This window comes from Liolophura sinensis, chromosome 10 (assembly GCF_032854445.1).
Source record: "Liolophura sinensis isolate JHLJ2023 chromosome 10, CUHK_Ljap_v2, whole genome shotgun sequence".
Lineage (NCBI taxonomy): Eukaryota > Metazoa > Mollusca > Polyplacophora > Chitonida > Chitonidae > Liolophura > Liolophura sinensis.
The window spans coordinates 2689597-2710068 of NC_088304.1; the positions used below are offsets into that span (position 1 = coordinate 2689597).

General features: G+C 37.6%; 1 protein-coding gene across 1 annotated transcript in view; it reads left to right on the forward strand.

Moving 5' to 3' along the window:
* LOC135476398 (GATOR1 complex protein DEPDC5-like) overlaps positions 1–18409 on the forward strand; it is a 52831-nt gene extending 34422 nt beyond the window's left edge. Inside the window, 13 exon segments of the mRNA XM_064756405.1 lie at positions 737–782; positions 784–864; positions 1604–1768; positions 2633–2742; positions 4645–4722; positions 5507–5636; positions 6033–6156; positions 7215–7430; positions 13474–13637; positions 13843–14014; positions 14636–14696; positions 15442–15688; positions 16457–18409. Of these exon segments, the coding sequence (XP_064612475.1) occupies positions 737–782; positions 784–864; positions 1604–1768; positions 2633–2742; positions 4645–4722; positions 5507–5636; positions 6033–6156; positions 7215–7430; positions 13474–13637; positions 13843–14014; positions 14636–14696; positions 15442–15688; positions 16457–16705 (1843 nt within the window). The 3' untranslated portion in view covers positions 16706–18409.
* Positions 18410–20472: the final 2063 nt, after the last annotated feature.

A 20472-nucleotide genomic window follows, 5' to 3' on the forward strand; every position in this document is an offset into this window, starting at 1 on the left:
CAGGATGTTAACAGTGACATAATAGAATAATCCTGTAAAGTACCACACCTCTCCCACTGCTTGTGGGGCCTTGGTGACAAACAGCGGTTGATGATGCTTGTGTGTGCGTTTCCATTGTCTAATGTTTGTGGAAGACCACTTGTCCTCTGCCAATACAGTGTGTGCAAATCTGTAAGTCACATGTGGGAAAGTTTAATGGGAGTTGAATACGCTCATTTAGGACTTTGTGTAACATGTGTTTTTCCATGTATTCAGATTTTATCCATGCGTTTCTTTCCTCATTACTGGGCAAAATTTTATGAAATTTACCAACTTTCAATGCAGTACAGGTGGTAAATTAAGCAATAAAGAATTACAGGTAAACTCCTGTGATTAAGTCATTGAGGCGCTAGGAAATTTATTATTACACATATATGTGTATTTAAAAAAATATGTTTTCCAGCTGCAGGTTAATGTTTTATATATCATGCATGTAAAGTGTTAATTTGTCTAGTGAAAATATGTAAGATTTATAAAAAGAACAAAATTGGATACTACTCAGAGATGATCAAATGAGAAAGTGTTTTTTACATAAATAATTAAAAATATGCTCCAGTTTATTGAGATGCTGTGGTGTTGATGTTTATTTTTCTGATATCATGAAGATTTTGTATTTTATGGTTTGTTTTTATTTTAAGTATTTTTAGTTTGTGTGTGTTTGATGTATTTATGGTTTGTTTGCCTGGTCTTGTTTCAGTTGTGATATTTATGAAGAGAAGACTCACCATGAACTCAAACAGCTTCATCGAGGGATTCCTACGATGCTTGGAAATCCTAAACAACATCAAACGGACAGCATCCACGAGACGAACCAAAGGGCAGCAGGTAGTGTGTCACCTGTTACCTGTTACAAAATCACTTCTCCGTGTTACCAAAGATGGCTTTTTTATGCATTAAAACATTTTGGTTTGTTTTGACCAGTCTCAATTCGTGGATGGTCGTGGATTTCCTCCCACCACAATCATGACAGTGCTGGCTGCTGTCATATTGAAGTGAAATATTCTTGAGCGCATCATAAAATAATCAAATAAATGAATAACTTGTCTCAGTCATTTGCAATGACTGCAAAGGTGTGAGAAACCTTGTGTATTAAACAGGAGTGGTTTTCGAGTGCCTGTATTAACAGCATCTAGTAGGAAGTTTCCCCGTAGTTCAGGTGGGACCAGGGCCCTGTGCACAATAATGTATTAGCTAATATTGGTATTTAGTCATATGTATAAAAATTTAGCAAAACTGAGCAGTCATTCAAGTTGTAGAAAGGCCAGATATAACATCAGCAAATTTGTCTAGTGTTTATTAAACTTTTACACCATTAATTCTGGACTAAGTACTAAATTGAAGGCCTGGATTTAAGTTCTGTCTGGTAATAAGTCTGAGGACACTTTTGAACAACCGGGTCCAGAGTTCAAATCTCAGTCTGACATATAAGAAACTCTTCATCCATCACATTTGTGAGGCTTCTTTGAACATATAACTGGCTTCAGTGCGACGTTATGTATGAGCATATAAACTGTTTTTCCTCAGCCTGAAGAGCCTTGAGTGATGAGTCATATGTTTTTTTCAGCCAAAGACAGCCCCCTCTACCCCTGTAAAAGGCGCTTCCACCCCACAGTCTGGTGGCACTAAAACAGAACTGTTCCCAGAGGAACGGTCCAAAGAGGTTAGAGAAGGTGCAAAGGGTAGCCAGCCTTCAGAGGGGGGAACCAGATCACCTGCTGAAGTTAAAAAGGTGAATAAAGAAGATGTTTCTTGTGTTGTGTCTGAAATATTGCCAGTTGTGTGGAACTTTTGATTTTGCGAAACATGTTGTTTAGACTTCATAGATTGAAGCCTGTAGACTTGAAATCTACACAGATTAATGTGTTCCATGTACATACTGGAACTCACCTAAAGTGTAATATTTTTCAGGTGATAGATTTTGCTTGATTCTGACTGTTTCATCCACCTTATGTTTAATTACTTTCATATCAGAAAAACTGGTTGGCGCATAAAGTGTTATTGCAAGGCCTTAATATGTTTTTGAAAGTGCGTTTTTAAATATCAAACTTAACATGAAATATAGCATAGGTATGGTTTGCAAATCACAAAAAAATTGTGTAATTGTGTTGTTTGAAAATTTGATGTCAGAAATGGCAGAGTAAGGCCGTAGTTTTGTTGAACGGTTGTAACATGGCTGTTATAGCAGGAGGAAGTTGGGAGACTTGGGTTCAAACCCAGTTCAGGTCATCCTAAGGACTTTAAAAATGGTACATGTACACATGTACTTGTTACTCAGCACTGAGAGGTTAGAGCAAGGAGGGACAACTGGCTAGCCCAGTGTCAGTATAATGTGACTGGGTGGGGGGTCATGTCTGGTGTCTTCGTCATAATACTTCGTTGGCAGCACCAATTTGGCGGCATGGACTCACACTGCCACAAAAACCCACAGTATACGTACACACACCTTATGACTCCTTGTTATCATATGACTGAAACATTGTGAAGTACAATGTAAAACCCCAGATAAACATACACCTTTGGCATGAAGTATTTCATCCCCTTTGTCACAGCTGATCAGAACCAGTGACTCAAGAATACCTGTTGTTTATTTCAGTTACCCAATCCCCCGTCTCCTCTCATCTCCCAAATATCCACAGAGGTGGCCTCGGTTACCATGGGTTACTCCGAGGGTCAGGGGTCGCATAGAGCTGGTGACTCTAGAGGGTGAGATTGTTTTATAATGCAGGGATGAAGATATTGATTTAATGGGTGTAAATATATATGTGCGTATTTAAACACAGCACAATAGTAAGGCACAGTTTTAGTTTAAGTAGATCCCGGACTTTTGAATGGAAAACGTATCTATACGCAAGTAGTATGGCCTGAAGCTTCTTTGTGTAAAACTGAAAACCAGGTGTTGAACATTGGGCATATATTTAGTCCAATATTTCATTTGAGATTTGTTTTACAAAGACTTTTTTTTGAATATAACATATTTATTTGTGTTGTTCAAGATTTACAGTAAAGCTCAGGCTAAAAGTCAAAACCAGGCAGGAGATAGCGTGATCCTAGATGTCTTGTAGAGGGCTTGTAAACAATCAGTCACTTGCAGAGTCAGTGATCCGTCCACTGTGACTGATCACACACACATGCATTGGTAGGCCTGCGCGCTGGCTGTGGCAAGTTGACGACGGAAAATATAGATTTCAAAGATTCTTGAAAGACTAACACAATACATGAAACTGAAGTAAAATACCAGATACATGTGTTTTTGATCTCAGAGTGGCAATCTTCTTTTAAGTAGTGATTTACAAGTGAGTCCATGCAAGATTTTTAATGGGTCACTACAACTGCTAAAACCAGCTCATTCTTCGTCTCCTATAACAAGTTAAAAGATGGACAAATATCTTTCGTTTCTTCCACTAGAAGGTTTTTCTAGTTGTGGGAGTCATTAGCCAGTGAAAAATTATCTGCCACTCAGAGATTTAGAAAACTAAATTGACACTTTGACGCTGACACGCCGTTTAACAACAACAACGTGGTATTACAATATGAATTTCATGTACAGAAGTGGTAAAAGTGAAAAACATGATTCAGGATAAGTTAGATTTTAACTATGACTGTGGAGAATTTGTAGCAATCCGGTAATAATTTCCTATTTGCACCAGTATACTTTATTCGAAGTTTTGGCTTACCAGACACAGTGGACCTTTTCTTTTCGGACTCTGTGACTACTATATGCTTTCATGGAATTCATTCCAGTCTGTTAATTTATGCTTAACAACACATGATTTGAGCTAACACCCAGATGAATTCAGATAGGTCTGTCAAATTTTCTTTGTGAACTTCAATAAAAGTTGAGGCAAAATGTATGTGAATAGCTTCTTTTTTTTCTGGTTTTTTTTTTTGGTTTGGACAGTGATGTTTTGTTGTTCACTATACTTGTCTGAAATAATATCATGGGTGTTTAATAAGCAGCAGCAGCAAAACAGATTACTGTAGGATTAATCTGGGATTAAGATGGATCTTAATTAGCAATGTGGGCCAATCTTGAAAATTTCGTAAACACACCAGTCAGATTAAAAAAAATACACCAGCCATTTTGCGTTACTTGAAAACACCAGTAGCTGTATCTCGGCCTACATCTCCATCTACTGAAAGTAGCATACAGTTCAAGGTCTGCAACCTGGTGATACCTGATTCTGACATGAACATACATGTTTTTGGTCGTCTTGGTTTTTTTTTCTTTTCAGTTCTTTTTATATGAGTCTTACACAATCCTTGCAATAATATGAATACATGATGTTATTTAGACGTCACCTTAATACAAACACGACAAAGTAGTAAGACATGAGCGTGAAGGATCACGCAGAGGCATGGCCACATGGGGCTGCTGTTTGCCGGTGTATGGGTGAAGTCCTAGGGGGAAAGCGCGAGCTATTGAGTGGACTTCATTCACAAAAAAGTAGTGTTGGTTTGTGAAATTTATGCAAATATTTGCCATTATTTACCATTTACCATTAAGATATTCATGTTGCAACCATTTCATATCAGCTGTTTCACTGGGAGTTTCCTCATGCCAGGAGTCAGTACATGCAATATTTATGAGTGCATATACTGTTACAGGCTGTCCCCTGAGCCAGTGACGGGCCTCAGTGTGATGTCACCCAGTCAGGATATCATAGACGCCATGATGGATCCAAAGTGAGTCTCCATTCCGTGATACACAATGTGGCCATACCTTATCTTATAACACTGACCTTGTGCAGTCTGCCTTGTGACAGTGAGCATAACGTTTTACATTCACCTTGTTCTGCCAGTGATCCTGGCTAAGAACCACATCATGTGTGCCATGATTTGAAGTTTGGACACTGCATTTGATTGATAAGGTAAAAATATAGCATATGCTGAGAGGGGTTTCTGTCGTCAAGGTTACATTTTATCTTTATTGGAAAATCTCCCAAAACGGCACAAAATGTTGATACTGTGCTGAAAGCTAGGTAGACAGGAGAAAAGTGGGCTGTAACTGTGCTAGCAGTGTTGTTCAGTCTGATTGTATTGAGTGAGTGAGTGAGTGCTTGGGGTTTAATGCCGTACTTAACAATTTTTCAATCATATGACGATGAAGGAGTCTTTGGAGTGCATGCAATGTGCCTCCCTGTTGCAGGCCTTGTTTCCACTGATGTTTTATGTAGTGCTGCTTCACTTAAATGATGTTGCAGGCTCTGGGGCCTGTTTTACAATGATGTTGAAATGTGGTGACTTGTCTTCATTATATGTTGCCATGAATGTTGCGGTTGAAACGTGGTGGACTGGTTCACTCCGGTTTCTTCCTTCATGTATAAGCCCAGCAACTAACAGCAGATATTTAAACACACATATTGGAGCCTACAGGGGAAATGTATTTAATCTGTTAAATGACAGGTTGTGGCGAGTATTCACCAGAAAACAGCAACATTTTTAAGGCTTTTTACCTGTTCCATTCCAGTGAAGGTTTCCAGTTCTTGACAAACCCTGGGTTGCCTCCCCTGTGCTTTGTGTCAGCAGAGGGAGTTCACTGGTGCCTTGCGCATATCAGGGGAGTTAACTCTCCTAGTCAGGGTATCCAGCTTATTCAGGTTGGTATGAATATCTATAATTGTGAGAACAGTCTGTGTTCACTGTCATGTTCCATGGTTATTATTGACACCGTGAAACTATTAGATTTAACTAATAGTTTCACGTTTTAAGGATACCATTACATGGGCCTAGAAAATCACAAAATATTATGTTGAGCTTACTAACAAGCTTGTTTTCTTTAATAGTTTGACAGTATCGTCATAAACAGGTACTGAATAATTGTTCGCATATGGGTTGATTTTATTTGATATCAAGAAGGGGAGTGAAAGATTTCCAACACATAAATGCCACCATTGTATTTCATTTGTTTTAGAGATATAAATTGGTAATGAAAACAATAATAATACCCTGATAATGCCTCATTGAGTCTGTCCTAATCTGTACCTATGTTGCAGAAATTGATGAATGAGAAGTATATTGGCCACGCCTCCAGAAATTCCCGGCACAGATTTATCTACGGCTTCTATCTCTATGTTATTTTCCAAAAGGAGTCACAAGACAAGTCCAGATCTAGTGGAGGTAGGTCTATATTTCTAAAGGGGACCCATGCTGGCTGGCTCACTGTGATTGTCCACTGTGAATTTTGTGTGACACAGAGGCGTGAATGATCTTGCTTATTTATTCAATAACCCATTATACACCAAACATCACTCATTTCAACCAGGGAGCAAACTTAAGCAGCTGAAAATGAAAATTTGACCAAAAAATTGAAGATTTATTTATTTATTTGATTGTTCTTTTACGGCGTAGTCAAGAATATTTCACATGTATTATGGTGGCCAGCATTATGGTGAGAGGAAAACGAGCAGAGCCACAACCATCCACAAGTTGCTGCAGATCTTCCCACGTACGTCAGGAGAGGAAGCTAGCATGAGCTGGATTTGAACTCACAGTGATCGCATTGTTGAGAGGCTCCTGTGTGCATTGCACCACACTGGCACACTAACAACCTCGTCCACTGAGGCCCCATCAGTTAGATTTTCTCATTATGACACATAACGTACCATGATGCTGTCACATCGATATTGTAAGGCAGCAACAATTTACAGAATTTGAAGGTTTTCTTTACTCTAACATTTGAAAGTACGTACAGATGTTTGCAGTAACAACTGTATGAAACATTTGGGGGACACATATTTGTGGCCATGTTACTTTGAATCACAGGTGTTAATGAAGCATGTTATAATATGCAGAGAGTGTATGCTGGTGGATGGGATATCAGGAATTGTCAGCTCTCGACATGTGGTTTTAATAAATGCTTGTCAAGAGCTGACAATTCCTGATTTCCAATCCGCCACCATACACTCTATGTTCTGTTATAGCACTTGCTCAGTTGGCACGTTAAATCGCTGAATTTGAACGTTGGTTGGGAGCTAGTGGTCATCCAGTTGTTTACTTTATGAACAGGCAGACATCAGAGAGTAGAATAAATGCTGGTGATAGTTGACTATGGCCTCATGAACGTGGGATTATGTTGTGTCCATATTAATAGTGATATTATCAGGAATAACCCCATGAGATATAATAATGAGGGAGACGTATGTTAAGTGTGACACGTGTCCTTTCTCCCTGATTAGACCTCGACAGTCAGTTCAGCTCTCATTTCTCCATCGAGTGGTGTGAGGTAGCTGTGGACCCTGTGGACCCCTTCCCCCCACTTCTGGGGCAGGAGGCTATCAACTCCCAGAGCCTGGAAGACCACAGAGATAAGAGGAAGATGTCGGGAAGTCTGCCCTCATCGCTGGAGGACTGGAGATCACAGAGCGGATTACCGGCACACGACCTCACTGCAGGTATGTAGGCTGAAGATAAGTTGCAGAATTGACTGTACAGCTAATTTCTTTCACCAAGCGATTGTATAGTGAGTTGATTGTAACTGCAATGGCAACTGCCATGTTTTTAACAGTTACAGTGGCAACTGTCATGTTTTTAACAGTTTCAATGGCAACTGCCATTTGAATTCTAAGGTGGGCTTAATGAACCATATTATCAGAGTTTAGGAACTCTGCCATCACAGGAAGTTTTTCCAACTCTAATCACGACACTGAATGTTGGAATAACTCTTTATATCCGTGAGTAAAAGATTACTGTAATAATGTTGACATGAGGGGGATATCCCGTAGTTGATTTGGTGTGTGCATATAAAATACTGTAAATTATCTTATACATGTAGAGCACATTAACATGAGGAGGATATCCCATAGTTGATTTGGTGTGTGCATATAAAATACTGTAAATGATCTTACACATGTAGAGCACATTAACATGAGGGGGATATCCCGTAGTTTATATGGTGTGTGCATATAAAATACTGTAAATTGTCTTACACATGTAGAGCACATTAGCATGAGGAGGATATCCCGTAGTTTATATGGTGTGTGCATATAAAATACTGTAAATTGTCTTACACATGTAGAGCACATTAGCATGAGGAGGATATCCCGTAGTTTATATGGTGTGTACATATAAAATACTGTAAATTGTCTTACACATGTAGAGCACATTAACATGAGGGGGATATCCCGTAGTTTATATGGTGTGTGCATATAAAATACTGTAAATTGTCTTACACATGTAGAGCACATTAGCATGAGGAGGATATCCCGTAGTTTATATGGTGTGTGCATATAAAATACTGTAAATTGTCTTACACATGTAGAGCACATTAACATGAGGAGGATATCCCGTAGTTGATTTGGTGTTTGTATAAAATACTGTAAATTATCTTACACATGTAGAGCACATTAACATGAGGAGGATATCCCGTAGTTGATATGGTGTGTGCATGTAAAATACTGTAAATTATCTTACACAGGTAGAGCACATTAACATGAGGGGGATATCCCATAGTTGATATGGTGTGTGCATATAAAATACTGTAAATTATCTTACACATGTAGAGCACATTAGCATGAGGAGGATATCCCGTAGTTGATTTGGTATGTGCATATAAAATACTGTAAATTATCTTACACAGGTAGAGCCCATTAACATGAGGGGGATATCCCGTAGTTGATTTGGTATGTGCATATAAAATACTGTAAATTATCTTACACAGGTAGAGCCCATTAACATGAGGGGGATATCCCGTAGTTGATTTGGTGTGTGCATATAAAATACTGTAAATTATCTTACACAGGTAGAGCACATTAGCATGAGGAGGATATCCCATAGTTGATTTGGTGTGTGCATATAAAATACTGTAAATTATCTTACACATGTAGAGCACATTAACATGAGGAGGATATCCCGTAGTTGATATGGTGTGTGCATGTAAAATACTGTAAATTATCTTACACATGTAGAGCACATTAACATGAGGAGGATATCCCGTAGTTGATATGGTGTGTGCATATAAAATACTGTAAATTATCTTACACATGTAGAGCACATTAGCATGAGGAGGATATCCCGTAGTTGATTTGGTATGTGCATATAAAATACTGTAAATTATCTTACACATGTAGAGCACATTAACATGAGGAGGATATCCCGTAGTTGATATAGTGTGTGCATATAAAATACTGTAAATTGTCTTACACATGTAGAGCACATTAGCATGAGGAGGATATCCTGTAGTTGATATGGTGTGTGCATATAAAATACTGTAAATTATCTTACACAGGTAGAGCCCATTAACATGAGGGGGATATCCCGTAGTTGATTTGATGTTTGTATAAAATACTGTAAATTATCTTACCCATGTAGAGCACATTAACATGAGGAGGATATCCTGTAGTTGATTTGGTGTGTGCATATAAAATACTGTAAATTATCTTACACATTATCTTAACATGAGGAGGATATCCCGTAGTTGATATGGTGTGTGCATATAAAATACTGTAAATTATCTTACACATGTAGAGCACATTAACATGAGGAGGATATCCCGTAGTTGATATAGTGTGTGCATATAAAATACTGTAAATTATCTTACACACGTAGAGCACATTAACATGAGGATGATATCCTGTAGTTGATTTGGTGTTTGTATAAAATACTGTAAATTATCTTAAACAGGTAGAGCAAATTAACATGAGGAGGATATCCCGTAGTTGATTTGGTATGTGCATATAAAATACTGTAAATTATCTTACACAGGTAGAGCACATTAGCATGAGGAGGATATCCCGTAGTTGATTTGGTATGTGCATATAAAATACTGTAAATTATCTTACACAGGTAGAGCACATTAACATGAGGAGGATATCCTGTAGTTGATATGGTGTGTGCATATAAAATACTGTAAATTATCTTACACATGTAGAGCACATTAACATGAGGATGATATCCTGTAGTTGATTTGGTGTGTGCATATAAAATACTGTAAATTGTCTTACACATGTAGAGCACATTAATATGAGGAGGATATCCTGTAGTTGATTTGTTGTGTGCATATAAAATACTGTAAATTATCTTACACATGTAGAGCACATTAACATGAGGAGGATATCCCATAGTTGATTTGGTGTGTGCATATAAAATACTGTAAATTGTCTTACACATGTAGAGCACATTAACATGAGGAGGATATCCTGTAGTTGATTTGGTGTTTGTATAAAATACTGTAAATTATCTTACACAGGTAGAGCACATTAACATGAGGAGGATATCCCATAGTTGATTTGGTGTTTGTATAAAATACTGTAAATTATCTTACACATGTAGAGCACATTAACATGAGGAGGATATCCTGTAGTTGATTTGGTGTTTTTATAAAATACTGTAAATTATCTTACACATGTAGAGCACATTAACATGAGGAGGATATCCCGTAGTTGATTTGATGTTTGTATAAAATACTGTAAATTATCTTACACATGTAGAGCACATTAACATGAGGAGGATATCCTGTAGTTGATTTGGTGTGTGCATATAAAATACTGTAAATTATCTTACACATTATCTTAACATGAGGAGGATATCCCGTAGTTGATATGGTGTGTGCATATAAAATACTATAAATTATCTTACACATGTAGAGCACATTAACATGAGGAGGATATCCCGTAGTTGATATAGTGTGTGCATATAAAATACTGTAAATTATCTTACACATGTAGAGCACATTAACATGAGGAGGATATCCTGTAGTTGATTTGGTGTTTGTATAAAATACTGTAAATTATCTTAAACAGGTAGAGCAAATTAACATGAGGGGGATATCCCGTAGTTGATTTGGTATGTGCATATAAAATACTGTAAATTATCTTACACAGGTAGAGCACATTAACATGAGGAGGATATCCTGTAGTTGATATGGTGTGTGCATATAAAATACTGTAAATTATCTTACACATGTAGAGCACATTAACATGAGGATGATATCCTGTAGTTGATTTGGTGTGTGCATATAAAATACTGTAAATTGTCTTACACATGTAGAGCACATTAATATGAGGAGGATATCCTGTAGTTGATTTGGTGTGTGCATATAAAATACTGTAAATTGTCTTACACATGTAGAGCACATTAACATGAGGAGGATATCCCATAGTTGATTTGGTGTGTGCACATAAAATACTGTAAATTGTCTTACACATGTAGAGCACATTAACATGAGGAGGATATCCTGTAGTTGATTTGGTGTTTGTATAAAATACTGTAAATTATCTTACACATGTAGAGCACATTAACATGAGGAGGATATCCCATAGTTGATTTGGTGTTTGTATAAAATACTGTAAATTATCTTACACATGTAGAGCACATTAACATGAGGAGGATATCCTGTAGTTGATTTGGTGTTTTTATAAAATACTGTAAATTATCTTACACATGTAGAGCACATTAACATGAGGAGGATATCTTGTAGTTGATTTGGTGTTTGTATAAAATACTATAAATTATCTTACACATGTAGAGCACATTAACATGAGGAGGATATCCCGTAGTTGATTTGGTGTGTGCATATAAAATACTGTAAATTATCTTACACATGTAGAGCACATTAACATGAGGAGGATATCCCATAGTTGATTTGGTGTGTGCATATAAAATACTGTAAATTGTCTTACACATGCAGAGCACATTAACATGAGGAGGATATCCTGTAGTTGATTTGGTGTTTGTATAAAATACTGTAAATTATCTTACACATGTAGAGCACATTAACATGAGGGGGATATCCTGTAGTTGATTTGGTGTGTGCATATAAAATACTGTAAATTGTCTTACACATGTAGAGCACATTAACATGAGGAGGATATCCTGTAGTTGATTTGGTGTGTGCATATAAAATACTGTAAATTATCTTACACATGTAGAGCACATTAACATGAGGAGGATATCCTGTAGTTGATTTGGTGTGTGCATATAAAATACTGTAAATTGTCTTACACATGTAGAGCACATTAACATGAGGAGGATATCCTGTAGTTGATTTGGTGTGTGCATATAAAATACTGTAAATTGTCTTACACATGTAGAGCACATTAACATGAGGAGGATATCCTGTAGTTGATTTGGTGTTTGTATAAAATACTGTAAATTGTCTTACACATGTAGAGCACATTTACATGAGGAGGATATCCCATAGTTGATTTGGTGTTTGTATAAAATACTGTAAATTATCTTACACATGTAGAGCACATTAACATGAGGGGGATATCCCATAGTTGATTTGGTGTTTGTATAAAATACTGTAAATTATCTTACACATGTAGAGCACATTAACATGAGGAGGATATCCCATAGTTGATTTGGTGTTTGTATAAAATACTGTAAATTATCAAATTCAGGACTTAGTGTATTGTGTATTAGAATCAATGTTGAACAAAATGTTAGGTATCTCAAAAGTACTGCATGTATTGACCTGAACTTTAACATGACAGAAGGGGGATGTTCCATGGCTGATGAGCTGTGTGAATATTCATTACCAAAAATTTAATTTAAAAGTAATTCACAAAATTCAAGATTTCAGTAGGCTATGTACATGTCTTGACCTGAATGAAGTTTTGCATTCATTTGTCTCTCTAAGGCAAGATCTTTGGTAGCCTTGCTATTTATTCTGGCAAAAAAGATAGGGATTTTAAAGAAATGAACATTGAGAAATAAGTGAAAAGAAAACAGAAATTCCATCAAATGCCCTAAACAGATTACATGCAAATGGGAGTAGGGCCTATTTTGGGAAGGGCCTGTCGGGTTACCCCAAATGAACATGTTTTTAATGATTACCTAAAAGGAGATAATAGCTACAGCAAAAATATTTGTTCTCTGAAATTGGGAGGGAAGTGTCAGCCTACACTTAGCAGCCTGACCACCATTAATATGCATCATTGAGAAGGTAGGACAGGGACCTGCTGATGACTCTAAGTATTTGGCCAGTTGTCCAGGCTAGTAATCAACCAGTGTAAAGGTGCTGTAACGTGTGATTCACCTGCAGCTTTTTATGAGGAGGTTTGTCAGGCAGCTATAGGCAGAAGTAAAAAAATAGCAAGTGCTTAAAATGCCAAACTCAAAACAGGAAAAAACTCAAATTGTTGTTGGCACATCGTTTTGCAGTAAATAATCAGTGTAAAAATTTTGGACTTACTAGAAGAAAACATTGTAAATGTAGGTGTGTGTGAACTTTGGATTTAAGTCTTAAGACATTTGATAAATTTGATGGTCCCTGATTCTGCCTAGTTTCCTCCACCCATAGACCTGCTCACTGTCACATCAATGTAAAAGCCTTTTGTTTTACCAGTGTCAAACCCAAACAAATTAATAGCAAAAATTCTTTCATTTCAAACAAAAGTCTATATCAGAAGTAAAAATTATAGAAAGATGACTGCTTTGATGTACATGTATTTTATCATATAAAAGTTTGAGTTGATTATGTTTTGCTTTTTGCAGGATCTGTTTACCACAAGTTTGTGAACGTAGATGTGGACCCGATGTCCAAGGTGAACAGGCCAGAGTGGGCCACAGCCAGATACCACGCTAATTACAGTCCTACCTGTGCCTTTGAACTTCAGGTGCAATGGATGGTTGCCACAGGCACTGTGCTAGGAGAACTGGTGAGTTACCTACCCTGGGTGAAATGTTTCCCAATGTAGTTTTGGACATAAATTCAAGTTAAGTGTTTTTCGACATAAATATAAATGAAATGTTCTTCAGTACAGCATAAAACACCAGTCAAATAAATAAGTAAATAAATTATCCTACATACACCTGAACTTCTACATGGGTTCAGACATTCACAGGTATACATCGATATTATAGGTGTACAGCTGGGCGAGAAAAGCAAGCTCATGTGGCTTCCACCTTCTGCCTGTGCCCGTTGACCCCTTTGACCTGCCCTACACCCCTAACTCTGACCCACTGAGAGGCCCCACTTTTGTTCCCCTCAGAATGGAGTGCTTAGTAAAGGAAGGCATGGAGAAGATATTTGAAGGTAATGCTGGACTATTGTCTACTTGATGTGTCCGTGTTAATTGTACCGATGCAGACGTTTGAAAAGTATTCTTTTTACACAAATCTGTATGTTTCTAAATTTGCTAATGTTGGGTTATTTTAATTATTATATATCTATAACTTGTTGTAAAGTTTGCCTAATAATGTTTCAAGGGAGCTAGCTTGAACCAAAAGGTCTCATAGAGGTACAGTGTGGGTGTTCAGAACCATTCTTGACAGGGAATTTTGAAAATTATCCTGCTTCTGTTGTTGTTTGGACTTGAGTTGTAATGATTGCTGGACATCTCTGTTTTATGTAGTCTTGCATGAAGATAGCTTGGCATGCCCTGTTGTGGAAGAATTCCCCAGTAACTGTTACACCAGGGACTTTTCTAATTTACGTAAAAAATGTTGATATCACTGAAGGAAATATTGTTAATCGAGTGTCAGAAATATTGTATTTGGTCAAAGTATATTATCAGACTAAAAATGTATCAAACTTTACAAAATTAAGAAGTGATATTTGGGAAATTCTTGAAGTAAGATGAAATTTGTAGAGGATGGCTACATCCTGGTTTTTGGTGTTTACACGTAGACATTTATCATGAGGTTTTAATTTCAGGCTGTGATGATGATGAAAGAGCAGAAAGATTACTCCATTTCCAAGAGACCATACTGAAGAGGTAAACCATATGTGTAATATCCAGTCTGTTAAATGAAGCTTTGTACATTTAGCTGGTTATTGAACAGTGAAAGTACTAAACAAACCAACTGAGGATTTTAGTTTAGTTGGAATTATTTGAGCGAAAGTAATCTTCAGCAATTCTGGATAGGTGCAGTAAAATACTTTCCAAAGTATCATTTTTTATTCACCTGACCAGTGCTTTCTTTGTTCAAGTTTCAAAACCAAGACATTGCTGTATGGTACATGTAACAGGCAACTCGCTGGTGTGTTACAATCAAGCTGTGGTTAGTTCATCTGCAGTTTTATGTTAGGAAGTTTAACAGGAACCTGTAGAACGACAGTGGTTTTCTGTGAGCATTTCAGCTTTCTCAACTCATACAAGTGAGGGGCCTCCATGACACAGCACAATGGCTCAGGAGCCTCTCACCAGTGCAGATGCTGTGAGTTCAATCCAGCTCATGCTGGGGCTTCTCCTGTTGTAAGTGGGAAGATCTGCCCCAGGGTTTCCTGGGCCCTGTTTTCATGGACCCTGCTCGGCTTCCTCCCACAATAATGTGGCCAACAAAATTGTAAAATATGTGAAATATTCTTGATACCAAATACCAAACGAATGAAAAATAAAAAATGATATGAGTGGAAAACTGTTAAGTACAGCACCAAACACTGATCAAATAAGTGTAAAATAAAAAGCGTTAAATTGGTAAAAGTATTTTTAAGAATGAAAACACCACCTGATGTTTTAGGTTTGGGTTCATGCAGAGTGGTGTTCGCCTGCCCAATGTGCAAACATACAAGGACTTTGAGGACACTCAGCATCACTTCACGCACTGTACTGGCGGCATGTTTGTCCTCATCCCGGACACACGAGCCATCCCTTCCCAAGATTCCTCATACAACCCGTCGTACGCTCAGAAAGCCTCGCTGCTGCACCATGACTACATCGCCCGTCAGACGAGCAGGACAGACACACCCTCCAGCCAGGCTGAGCAGGTCAGATCAACCAGTTAATGGGAATGATTTATTAGGACTTAGTTCAACCTTTTGACATGTTTGCGAGATGGTCATGATTCCCTGACCAACATCCTCCACCACCACCAGCACATCCCCCACCAGGCTCTGCCCAGTTTCCTCCCACTATAATGCTAGCTGCCGTTGTATAACTGAATTATTTGTCAGGATTGTGTAAAACAGCAATCACATGAAAGTCCGATTTATTCAAGCATATTCTGATGGCATTATTCTGTGTAGGCTGATATAATTATCAGCCAACCCAACCAGTGTAACTGTGTCTTCAACATCAGTTTTAAAAAGATGCATAAATCAGACTGACAATTGCTCTTGCATATGAGAAAAGGCTGGAGTGTTTCAGCCATGTCTTGGTTAGTGAGGAAATAAAGAAAAGGGGAGAAAGCAGATTTTCACAGCTCAGCTCATAGCTCAGCTCACTGTCTCAACACCTTGTGTGCTGAGGTGCCTGAGTACTTGTACATTAAGTCAGGAGATTTTTGTTACGTACAGAGTCAAAGGAAGTGGTAATTTGATTTTCTACACACATAAACATGACTGCCAGCATTCTTTATAAGTGAGCAAAACACACTTTCTTCATTCATTTAAAAAAATTCAGGCTAGTTTTACTGGAATGTGGGTTAATAAGCTGTTAAGGCAATGTAGTTTATACATTTATACCTTGACATATTTTTACGACAACCTTCCACTTATCATGCCTGATTTGTGGACATTAAATTTGTATATTTTCAGGTGAGCACAGACGAGCGTACTCAACATATAGGATTCCTGTGGAGCTGGAACTTCATGTCTACCAAACGATGGCGATCTCCAAACACTGGGGATGAAGTCTACCAGGACAAAATGCTGGAAGATTTCCGTAATTTTACCTCCAATTCAGAAGAACGACTTGTAAACTTCTGGAAGGAATATAGGGAAATTAACTTCCCACATTTATGGGGACAGTTCTCCTGTGCCCCAGCCCCAGTCCAGTCTAGCTAAACATCACACATGGATATTGTTAACTAACATTTTCTGGCTCACGATGTCATAAGGGAGTTGACTTTTGGAGGTAATGTTTTAAAGAAAAATTAATTTATTATGTTTTGGATATGTTGAATTTTAGAATTTGTTCAGAACCTTTGACTGGTGTTTATACTTGAGATTTTTTATGTTGATTCAAGTGTAGGCAGATTTGAACCACTATCCATGAACCTGACTTGTCATTGTGTGTGTTAAAAATTGTTGAGTATATTTTTTAACAACAGTCAAGTAAATGAATACTCACTGAAACAAATGGTGTTGGAATTCATGATTTATTTTATGAAATTATGAAGTCATGGAAATGTGAAGTAGTGATCAGTATCTTGATGAAAAGCATCAGTCATGCAGATGATTCATTATGTAAATAGAAGTGTGAAAATCAGCATTGGACATTGTTCATTTTGTGGTCAGTAGTCATGTTTACATTGATTACTATTATTGAGTTGTTTAATAAATTACACGTTGAATGTAGGCTAAAGATGGAGGATAGTCTAGGATTTGCAGATATGTAAATATAGAGAAGTGTGAACATTGAAATAAGATTTAATAGTTTGCCTTCCCAAAAGAAAAAAAATGAAAACCATCAAGTTTTGCTTTATTACAGTGCTTTCATTAAAATGAAATTGGGTGTAGCCTATTGCAGAAGTTAGGGGAAACACTTATCCTCAGCCTGGATTTGGGTGTTTCACATAGCTGAAAACTCAAAGCCATGCAGGTAACTACAGAAGAAATATACATACATCCCCATGTAAATATACTGACGGTAATGTAATCATTGATGCATGTTGTTAAATCATGTAATTAAGCTTTTATTTAATGAATGTTGACATTAATATACCTGTATAAATTGTATAATGTTATACACATATTTCTGTTTCACTTAATTTATGTTTTTAGCATGTACAGTTACATGTGTGATATACATGTACCTATAGATGATAGATATCAGAATTTGTCATCATGTAGCAGGTGGTGCAATGAGCCACTCGCAAATTGTTCTGTTTTATCCATGTATATGGCAACCAATCAGTATTACTGTACATCTAATTATCAAAGTGCTCAGAACATGGAAGTAGAATAGATTCTACCTTGGAATTGCTGTAGCAAATGAAGGTTGCCAGAATTATTCAGTTGTGTCTCCATTTTGGATGAGAGGACATTGATACATGTGTCATCGTAGCATCATTAAGGTTTGATGTTTTGATGATACAGCTTTCACTACAGTGCAGTTTGGCATCACCCCACTAACCCAAACATCTGTAACATTAGGTGAGCATTGGCCAGACCTCTTTTCCTTCATCTGTTAGCATTTTGAGGCCTCTGCTTGCACATTATAAGGGCTTGAAATTCTGCTGTACGTTGAAATGCGTCTTTGACATCATTTCCGAAAATTTTTGTCCAGTGATAGAAAGTATGTAGAAAAGAGAGGGTTAGGATCATACTGTGAGAGCTGTATTATAGTTCCCATTACATTCTACAAAACCCTTAATCTGACAAATTTTACAAAACTGTGAAGAAATAGGAATATTCCTTATTTTGTAGACACTCAGGCCAATAGAAATTGCTAGAGTGTGATAATTTGCATCATGTTGCCACGACATCACGTCAACTCCTATGATGTCATTAAAATCTACTCGAAGTCCTGACAGTAATGACTTAACTCCTAACATGATGTCATAACTCTTGACATCTCCTGACATGATGTTGTAACTCTTGACATCTTCTGACATGATGTCCTTACTCCTGACATGATGTTGTAACTCCTGACATCATGTAGCTTCTGACATGATGTTGTAACTTCTGACATGATGTCATAACTCTTGACATCTGCTGACATGATGTTGTAACTCCTAACACAATGCCCTAACTCTTGACATCTGCTGACATGATGTCGTAACTCCTGACATGATGTCGTAACGCCTAACATCATGTAGCTTCTGACATGATGTTGTAACTTCTGACATGATGTCGTAACTCTTGACATCTCCCAACATGATGCCCTAACACATATGATGTCATTACTATTCTTGAGTATGGCAACAACAGTCGAAATCGTAAATAAATTGATGATGTCTTGTCACACATGGGGCCTCCGTGGCTCAGTTGGTTAGCTCGCTAGCACAGCGTGATGACCCAGGAGCTTCTCACCAATGCTGTCCCTGTGAGTTCAAGTCCAGCTCATGCTGGCTTCCTCTCCAGCCATACGTGGAATGGTCTGACAGCAGCCTGCAGATGGTTGTGAGTGTCTCACGGGCTCTGCCAGGTTTCCTCCCACCATAATGCTGGCCGCCGTCATGCAATTGAAGTATTTTTGAGTACGGTGTAAAACACCAATCAAATAAATACATAAATCTTGTCACATAATATGTCATTTTCATGATAAGGGATCATAGGAATTAATATCAGCTTATTCATACAGGTCTAATACATGTAGTGTCGTTGAACATTGAAAAGTCGGTGATTTTCACACCTGTCCTTCGACCATGCTAATTAATGTTTTGTTGATGACGCTGTTAAGTGCTATGTTTACAGTCATGTAAGCTTAAAATTTTAATAAATGTACAACCTTTTTTATTTCTGTGTTTTGTAAATTTCTTGCTTAGTGTACTAGTGCAGCACAATGACCCAGGAGCCTTTAACCAATGCAGCCGTTTCAGTTCATGTCCAACCCATGCTAGCTCCCTGTCCTGACATACTTAGGAAGGCCAGCCAGCAATCTGCAGATGGTTGTGGGCTTAACAAGGTTTCCTCCCACCATAATGCTGGTCATCATCGTATAAGTGAAATATTCTTGAGTACAGCGTAAAGCACCAATGAAATAAATAATTTGTGCTTGTCTGCGCAGGGGTATTACTTGTGGTCACCATTTCTCAAAAAGGATCCACGACAGAGCTTCCAATATTGGTACACACTTCTCACCCTGGTCACTGTGGAGAGGAACAGATTTTTTCTTTTTCCCCCATTTTTTCTTCAGTCCAGCTCATGTTGCCTTCCTCTCCAGATGTACATGGGAAGGTCTGCCAGCAACCTGCAGATGGTTGTGGGTTTCCTTCCACCATAATGCTGGTCACCGTCATATATATGAAATAATCTTGAGTACGGCGTAAAACTCTTAATAATAAAATACTAAAATAAATATTTACGTCTGTCTGCATTTATCCATGTGGGGGTGTATTACTTATGGACACCATTCCTCAAAAACGATTCAAGATAGAGCTTCCAACTGGTACACACTTTCTCCTCACTGTGGAAAGGACCTGATTTTTTGGTACATTTTAATTTACATTCTGTTTTTAGCTTGCCTGTACAAAGTTGATTCAATGACAATATCTTACCATTATCTAATTAGAGAATAATATGTATGACAATGTCAATCAGTCTTCTTTATTTTGGTTTAGAGGTCAATGTTTGAACGTATCAGGCAAGCTACCGGTGTTCCGTGAATGCCTTTTTTTTTTCATTTTGTCTTTATTTTGCACATTTTGTACTAAGCATGTACCTTGCATGTATTATGTTTATATTCTTTGCAAAAGAAAAGTCTCATGTATGTGTTTTATTAACACAGCACCACGTCTAGTTTGTTTATTTAACTGGCGTTTATCACAAAGAATAATTCACTTTTATGATGACAATGAGGTTTATGGGAGAATCAAAAAAACAGAATTGCTAGGATCAAGAAAGAGGACTGCTACGATCAAATAAACCACCGCACATAAGACAAACCC